Here is an 8,316-nt window from a genome sequence, read left to right on the forward strand (position 1 = left end):
AAACGCTCGCTCTGTAAGCGCTCGCTCTCACTTTGTAAACGCTCTCACTTTGTAAACGCTCGCTCTCACTCTGTAAACGCTCGCTCTCACTCTGTAAAAGCTCGCTCTAACTCTGTAAACGCTCGCTCTGTAAGCGCTCGCTCTGTAAACGCTCGCTCTCACTCTGTAAACGCTCGCTCTCTCGCTCTGTAAAAGCTCGCTCTGTAAACGCTCGCTCTCACTGTGTAAACACTTGCTCTCGCTCTGTAAACGTTCGCTCTGTAAAAGCTTGCTCTGTAAGCGCTCACTCTTTAGACGCTCGCTCTCGCTCTGTAAATGCTCGCTCTCACTCTGTAAACGCTCACTCTGTAAACGCTCGCTCTCACTCTGTAAACGCTCGCTCTGTAAGCGCTCGCTCTGTAAACGCTCGCTCTCACTCTGTAAACGCTCACTCTTGCTGTGCAAGCTCTTGCTCTGTAAAAGCTCGCGCTCGCTCTGTAAATGCTCACTCTTGCTGTGCAAGCTCTTGCTCTGTAAAAGCTCGCGCTCGCTCTGTAAACGCTCGCTCTCGCTCTTTAAACGCTTGCTCTAACTCTGTAAAAGCTCGCTCTGTAAACGCTCGCTCTCGCTCTGTAAGCGCTTGCTCTCGCTGTGTAAACACTTGCTCTTGCTCTGTAAACGCTCGCTCTCGCTCTGTAAAAGCTCGCTCTGTAAGTGCTCGCTCTGTAAACGCTCGCTCTCGCTCTGTAAACGCTTGCTCTGTAAACGCTTGCTCTATAAAAGCTCACTCTGTAAATGCTCGCGCTCGCTCTGTTCGCGCTCGCTCTGTAAGCTCTCGCTCTGTAAAAGCTCACTCTGTAAACGCTCACTCTTGCTGTGCAAACACTTGCTCTTGCTCTGTAAAAGCTCGCTCTCGCTCTGTAAAAGCTCGCTCTGTAAAAGCTCGCTCTCGCTCTGTAAATGCTCGCTCTGTAAACGCTCGCTCTCGCTCTGTAAATGCTCGCTCTGTAAACGCTCGCTCTCGCTCTGTAAATGCTCGCTCTCGCTCTGTAAACGCTCGCTCTGTAAACGCTCGCTCTGTAAATGCTCGCTCTCTCGCTCTGTAAACGCTCGCTCTGTAAATGCTCGCTCTCGCTCTGTAAACGCTCGCTCTGTAAATGCTCGCTCTGTAAATGCTCGCTCTGTAAACGCTCGCTCTGTAAACGCTCGCTCTGTAAACGCTCGCTCTGTAAACGCTCGCTCTGTAAACGCTCGCTCTCGCTCTGTAAACGCTCGCTCTCGCTCTGTAAACGCTCGCTCTCTAAACGCTCGCTCTGTAAATGCTTGCTCTCGCTCTGTAAACGCTCACTCTGTAAACGCTCGCTCTCTCGCTCTGTAAATGCTCGCTCTGTAAGCACTCGCTCTCGCTGTGTAAACACTCGCTCTCTCGCTCTGTAGACTCTCGCTCTGTAAATGCTTGCTCTGTAAGCACTCGCTGTGTAAACGCTCGCTCTCGCTGTGTAAACGCTCGCTCTCGCTGTGTAAACGCTCGCTCTCGCTGTGTAAACGCTCGCGCTCGCTCTGTAAACGCTCGCTCTGTAAATGCTCGCTCTGTAAACGCTCGCTCTGTAAATGCTTGCTCTCGCTGTGTAAACGCTCGCTCTGTAAACGCTCGCTCTCTCGCTCTGTAGACTCTCGCTCTGTAAATGCTCGCTCTGTAAGCACTCGCTCTGTAAACGCTCGCTCTGGCTGTGTAAACGCTCGCTCTCTCGCTCTGTAGACGCTCGCTCTGTAAATGCTCGCTCTGTAAGCACTCGCTCTGTAAACGCTCGCTCTCGCTGTGTAAACGCTCGCTCTCTCGCTCTGTAAATGCTCGCTCTGTAAACACTCGCTCTGTAAATGCTCGCTCTCGCTCTGTAAATGCTCGCTCTCGCTCTGTAAATGCTCGCTCTCGCTCTGTAAATGCTCGCTCTCGCTGTGTAAACGCTCGCTCTGTAAATGGTTGCTCTCGCTCTGTAAACGCTCGCTCTGTAAACGCTCGCTCTCTCGCTCTGTAGACTCTCGCTCTGTAAATGCTCGCTCTGTAAACACTCGCTCTGTAACAATACTGAAGATTTTGTGATGAGCCCAGAAGAAGCCCAGCAGCAGGTCACGTGATGTCACTCAGGTGTAGTGTACAGAGAGGTTTAGCTGATCACAAGCAGATCACAGAAACCAGCTCACAGGCTTCTCCCTGCAGAGAGATGAGCAGCACCAACCTGTAGCTGCACCAGCTGGCCTTAGTGTTGCTGAGGTCCAGAATCGTGTTATGTCTTCAGACATGTTGATGTTTCTTCTTTTTGACCTACAGAACATAGACATAGACTCCACCCCACAGAAATCTGAGACCACACCCCCCTCACCCTCCACCACCTCCGAACATGAGGTCAGTTATGAACGCTGGTCGTGTACGTGTGTCATGTTTTACTTGACTGACTGTTATAGACGTGTTCCTGAGTCTCGTCCTCTTTATGTCAACAGGAAGTTAAAGCAGCTTCAGTCCCGGCGAGTCCCTCCCCCACCTACCAGAGCTCAGCTCTAACCACACCACAGGTACGGGGACCGTCAGCGGGCATAACGTGACCTAGATACACCGTGAGCAGATGTCTTTACCGTCTGTTTTCCTTTGGCTTTAAACGTCACATATGTGTCACGTGTGTTCGCAGCCCAAAGCTCACCAGCTGAGCATCAAGACGTTCTCCAGCCCGACTCAGTGCACACACTGCACCTCGCTGATGGTGGGACTCATCAGACAGGGATACGCCTGCGAAGGTACACAGCGCTTACACTCATCTACACACCTGCCAGTAGTGAGGCTCACCACCTCAGCCAGGAAGACGCTGCTGCTTCGCCCACCTGGTGACGCCAGTGAACATCTGATCCTCCTGTAGCAGACGTATATACGGCATACACTGTATTTATATATTTATACTCGCCGTCTCTCCTTAGTGTGCTCCTTCATCTGCCACGTTTCCTGTAAAGACCATGCACCGCTGGTCTGTCCAATCCCAGCAGAGCAGGCCAAGAGGCCGCAGGGCATTGACGTCCAGAGAGGCATCGGCACCGCCTACAAGGGCTACGTCAGGGTAGGTGATGAAGTACTGACGGAGTAGTTGTACTGCAGTTCCACAGGACCGCACTCACGTGTTTGTTGTCTTTCCGTCAGATCCCAAAGCCCAGCGGAGTGAAGAAGGGCTGGCAGCGAGCGTTCGCCGTGGTCTCTGACTGTAAGCTGTTTCTCTACGACGTCCCAGAGGGAAAGTCCACCCAGCCTGGAGTGGTGGCCGGTCTGGTGCTGGATCTCAGGTAACAGCGGTCTTTGTGCTCACAGGGCGAGCTTCAGGCCGTCAGCACTCTGAGATTCAGGTAGCTTTGAAAAGACTTGCGTATTCTTAGGAAGGAGTTTTGAGAAGGTAGCAGAACAGATTTTATTTGGTATTTGAATGTCCTGTGGTTTCGTCTGCAGTATTTTGAAATGTTACACGTTTGATTCTTGTGTGTTTATAGAGATGAGGAGTTTTCCGTCAGCTCTGTTTTGGCATCAGATGTGATCCACGCCACCAGGAAGGACATCCCCTGCATCTTCAGGGTAGGAGACCCCGCCCCTCTGAGCCGTCGCTGTGTGACCTCTGACCTCCGTGTGTTCTGACCCTTGCTGTTTTTGATCAGGTGACGTCCTCGCAGCTGATCTCGCAGCTCTCCTCTGTGTCTCTGCTGGTGCTGGCCGAGAGCGAAGTGGAGAAGAGGAAGTGGGTCAGAATCCTGGAGAGTCTGCAGACCATCCTGACCAAGAACCTGCTGAAGAACCAGCAGGTCCACATCCTGCACGAGGCCTACGACGCCTCGCTGCCCATCATCAAGACCACGCTGTCCGCCGCTGTGCTCGGTCAGTAACAACTTCGACTAAATACTACTGCACCGAGTACTCATACTGACAGAGAGAAGGTGAAAGGATGTTAGTGAAGGCTTTGGGCTGATGATGCTCAAACTTGTTTCCTCTGTAGATCGGGAGAGGATCGTCCTGGGAACAGAAGACGGACTGTTTGTGGTCGAGGTCACCAGAGACGGTGAGACAGACCAGCAGACGGACAGGCAGACAGTTCGTATTCAATAGGTGACTAACCTCTGTCTCTCTCTCCAGTGATCGTGCGAGCAGCAGACAGCAAGAAGGTGTATCAGATCGATTTGATCCCGAAGGAGAAGATCATCGCTCTGCTCTGCGGTCGGAACCGCCACGTTCACCTTCAGGCCTGGGGGGCTCTGGAGGGCGCCGAGTCCGCCTTCGACATCAAGCTGACGGACACCAAAGGCTGCCAGGCTCTGACTACAGGGGTGCTCCGACCCGGAGGCCCGGCCTGCCTGCTGGCTGCCGTCAAACGTCAGGTCAGTAAAGGAGCCAGCTGAGATAGCTCTGCCGGAGCGACTACTCTGCCCCACACCGTGCTAACACCAAGTTCAACAGGCTAACCAAAGCTACTTAAAAAAGTCTAGACTTGACCATCCTGGAGCTTGAGGTCTGAAGCGAGTCGGGCTTTGTACTGGCCCCCTTTGAGAAAGCAGTCTGAAGTAAAATAGTTTTCCATTAGCTGTGAATCCACTTCCTCAGTGTAGATCAGGACTTTGTGTTTCTCTTCATAGCGTTACCTTCCACATCTTCGGTTCCCTGAGTCTGGATGTAACTCCAGCTCTAGGAGTATGTGATGAAACCAGCATACCGCCCACCCCTTTGTGGTTCTGTTCCTGTTCTAATGCTCTGGTTCTGTTTTTGCCTCCAGGTCCAGTGCTACGAGATCACTCGAGCGAAGCCCCACCATAAGAAGCTGTGGGAGGTGCAGGCTCCAGGTTTGGTGCAGTGGTTGGGTATGGTGAGGGAGCGGCTGTGTGTTGGTTATCCTTCGGGCTTCGCCCTGCTGGCCCTGCAGGGGGAGTCGTCCCCAATCAGCCTGGTGAGCCCGGCCGACCCGTCGCTCGCCTTCCTGGCCCAGCAGCCTCTGGACGCCCTGCACGCCCTGGAGGTGGGATCCAACGAGCTGCTGCTCTGCTTCAGCCAGCTCGGCATCTACGTGGACGGACAGGGCCGCCGGTCCCGAACCCAGGAGCTGATGTGGCCCGCCACGCCGCTTGCATGCAGTACGTCATTAATACTCAACAGGTGTAAATGTAGCAGGTGCACTGGTGTGAACCCCTGCACCATCAGTGGCTGTACCTGGTACCTGGATGATGCTTCAGTTCATATTATAAAGGTGTTAATCACTTTCTCTCTCCCCAGGCTCTAACTCGTCCCACCTGACAGTCTACAGTGAATACGGAGTCGACGTCTTCGACATTCATACCGCAGAGTGGGTTCAGACCGTCTCCCTCCGCAAGGTAACCAATCACAGCAAGGCACTGCTTGGAACCAGCCAGGCACAGTTTAGAACCAGCCAGTCACATCTCTGTCTCTGTTCTCAGATCAGACCTCTGAATGTTGAAGGGACGTTAAACCTGCTGAGTTCAGAACCTCCTCGTCTGATTTATTTCAGCAACACCTCATCAGGTAAGACCCAGACTCACCTGCACGCTGTTAACAACACCCCTCTACCACCTGAAGCTCACCTATCTCCACCTGTCTTTCCTCAGAGGGAGAACTCACCATCCCGGAGACATCGGACCACAGCAGGAAGTTGATGGTTCGAACTCGCAGCAAGAGGAAGTTCCTCTTTAAGGTTCCTGAAGAGGAGCGACTTCAGCAGAGAAGGTGAGTCAACAAAACAAAACACAGCCACTGAACAGAATAAAACACAGCGACTCAACAAAGTAAAACACAGCCACTCAACAAAGTAAAACACAGCCACTCAACAAAGTAAAACACAGCCACTCAACAAAGTAAAACACCACCACTGAACAGAATAAAACACAGCCACTCAACAGAATAAAACACAGCCACAAAACAAAACACAGCCACAAAACAAAACACAGCCACTCAACAGAACAAAACACAGCCACTCAACAGAACAAAACACAGCCACTCAACAGAATAAAACACAGCCACTCAACAGAATAAAACACAGCCACTCAACAGAATAAAACACAGCCACTCAACAGAATAAAACACAGCCACTCAACAGAACAAAACACAGCCACTCAACAGAACAAAACACAGCCACTCAACAGAACAAAACACAGCCACTCAACAAAGTAAAACACAGCGACTGTTAATGAGTTGTGTGTTTTGTTGTTGTGAATCAGGTGGGTGTGTGTGTGTGTGTGGTGTTAATGTGTTGTTGTGGTGTGTGTTTGCAGGGAGATGCTGAGGGATCCTGAGCTCAGATCAAAGATGATCTCTAATCCAACAAACTTTAACCATGTGGCTCACATGGGACCAGGAGACGGCATGCAGGTCCTCATGGACCTCCCTCTGGTAACTCCTCCTCACTGCACCTCCTCCTGTCCTCTCCTGCCGGCATGTTCTCCTCCCTCACCTCCTCCCCTCTGACAGCTCTGTTCATCGCACTGACTCCTCCTCTCTTCTCTCCTCCTCCCCCTGTCTCACCTTCCTCACCCCCTCCTCCTCCCGGATGTTCAGGTTGATGTCATCTCCCTCTCTCCCTCCCCATCTCCCTCTCCCTCCTCCTCCTCCTCCCGTCACACCCTCATCTCTCCTCCCTCCAACTTTGAGCACGTCTATCACATGACTTCGGCGTCGGCCGGCGCCTTCTTGCAGAAAGACGCCTCCTCTTCCTCCTCCCAGCAGAGCCTCCTGCAGCCTTGCTCCTCCTCCTCCTCCTCCTCCTCTCCCTCCACCTCCTCTCTGGGAAGGGTAGGCCAGCTTCTCTCTATCACCCTCACCCCTTCTCACCCTCCTCCTCCTCCAGACTCCTTGTGTGCTCTGAAGTGGTCAACAGTTCATGTTGTTGATTGACTAATGGATTAATATTTCCTCTGAAGAGTTCAACTCTCTGCAGCTTCACAAACTACAGCTTCATCAAACTCTCACACTGCTCTCCAGCTCCTGTCCTTTTACTCCACTGCCTGTCCTTTCGCTTCACTGCCTGTCCTTTAGTTCCTTTTCCTGTCCTTTAGTTCTTTTTCCTGTCCTTTCACTCCACTGCCTGTCCTTGAGTTCCTTTTCCTGTCCTTGAGTTCCTTTTCTTGTCCTTGAGTTCCACTGCCTGTCCTTGAGTTCCTTTTCCTGTCCTTGAGTTCCTTTTCTTGTCCTTGAGTTCCACTGCCTGTCCTTTAGTTCCTTTTCCTGTCCTTGAGTTCCTTTTCTTGTCCTTTCACTCCACTGCCTGTCCTTTAGTTCCTTTTCCTGTCCTTTCACTCCACTGCCTGTCCTTTTACTCCACTGCCTGTCCTTTCGCTTCACTGCCTGTCCTTTAGTTCCTTTTCCTGTCCTTTAGTTCTTTTTCCTGTCCTTTCACTCCACTGCCTGTCCTTGAGTTCCTTTTCCTGTCCTTGAGTTCCTTTTCTTGTCCTTGAGTTCCACTGCCTGTCCTTGAGTTCCTTTTCCTGTCCTTGAGTTCCTTTTCTTGTCCTTGAGTTCCACTGCCTGTCCTTTAGTTCCTTTTCCTGTCCTTGAGTTCCTTTTCTTGTCCTTTCACTCCACTGCCTGTCCTTTAGTTCCTTTTCCTGTCCTTTCACTCCACTGCCTGTCCTTTTACTCCACTGCCTGTCCTTTCGCTTCACTGCCTGTCCTTTAGTTCCTTTTCCTGTCCTTTAGTTCTTTTTCCTGTCCTTTCACTCCACTGCCTGTCCTTGAGTTCCTTTTCCTGTCCTTGAGTTCCTTTTCTTGTCCTTGAGTTCCACTGCCTGTCCTTGAGTTCCTTTTCCTGTCCTTGAGTTCCTTTTCTTGTCCTTGAGTTCCACTGCCTGTCCTTTAGTTCCTTTTCCTGTCCTTGAGTTCCTTTTCTTGTCCTTTCACTCCACTGCCTGTCCTTTAGTTCCTTTTCCTGTCCTTTCACTCCACTGCCTGTCCTTTTACTCCACTGCCTGTCCTTTCGCTTCACTGCCTGTCCTTTAGTTCCTTTTCCTGTCCTTTAGTTCTTTTTCCTGTCCTTTCACTCCACTGCCTGTCCTTGAGTTCCTTTTCCTGTCCTTGAGTTCCTTTTCTTGTCCTTGAGTTCCACTGCCTGTCCTTTAGTTCCTTTTCCTGTCCTTTCACTCCACTGCCTGTCCTTTAGTTCCTTTTCCTGTCCTTTAGTTCCTTTTCCTGTCCTTTAGTTCTTTTTCCTGTCCTTTAGTTCTTTTTCCTGTCCTTTAGTTCCTTTTCCTGTCCTTTCACTCCACTGCCTGTCCTTATGCTCCACTGCCTGTCCTTTAGTTCCTTTTCCTGTCCTT

The 8,316-nt window shown here is 51.3% G+C and overlaps 1 protein-coding gene across 3 annotated transcripts in view; it reads left to right on the forward strand.

Moving 5' to 3' along the window:
• cdc42bpb (CDC42 binding protein kinase beta (DMPK-like)) overlaps nucleotides 1–8,316 on the forward strand; it is a 49,021-nt gene that overhangs the window by 33,965 nt on the left and 6,740 nt on the right. For 2 of the 3 annotated variants that reach the window (XM_046060768.1, XM_046060769.1), the window contains 14 exons: nucleotides 2,309–2,383; nucleotides 2,479–2,550; nucleotides 2,664–2,769; nucleotides 2,947–3,083; nucleotides 3,164–3,303; nucleotides 3,505–3,586; nucleotides 3,667–3,883; nucleotides 4,002–4,064; nucleotides 4,139–4,380; nucleotides 4,773–5,127; nucleotides 5,267–5,364; nucleotides 5,449–5,533; nucleotides 5,617–5,734; nucleotides 6,280–6,397. In XM_046060768.1, the coding sequence (XP_045916724.1) occupies nucleotides 2,309–2,383; nucleotides 2,479–2,550; nucleotides 2,664–2,769; nucleotides 2,947–3,083; nucleotides 3,164–3,303; nucleotides 3,505–3,586; nucleotides 3,667–3,883; nucleotides 4,002–4,064; nucleotides 4,139–4,380; nucleotides 4,773–5,127; nucleotides 5,267–5,364; nucleotides 5,449–5,533; nucleotides 5,617–5,734; nucleotides 6,280–6,397 (1,908 nt within the window). Of the gene's footprint in view, nucleotides 1–2,308; nucleotides 2,384–2,478; nucleotides 2,551–2,663; nucleotides 2,770–2,946; nucleotides 3,084–3,163; nucleotides 3,304–3,504; nucleotides 3,587–3,666; nucleotides 3,884–4,001; nucleotides 4,065–4,138; nucleotides 4,381–4,772; nucleotides 5,128–5,266; nucleotides 5,365–5,448; nucleotides 5,534–5,616; nucleotides 5,735–6,279; nucleotides 6,398–6,562; nucleotides 6,797–8,316 lie in introns of all 3 variants that reach the window. The other variant, XM_046060770.1, reaches the window with a different exon arrangement.

This window comes from Micropterus dolomieu, linkage group LG10 (genome assembly GCF_021292245.1).
Source record: "Micropterus dolomieu isolate WLL.071019.BEF.003 ecotype Adirondacks linkage group LG10, ASM2129224v1, whole genome shotgun sequence".
In the NCBI taxonomy this organism is placed as follows: Eukaryota; Metazoa; Chordata; class Actinopteri; order Centrarchiformes; family Centrarchidae; genus Micropterus; species Micropterus dolomieu.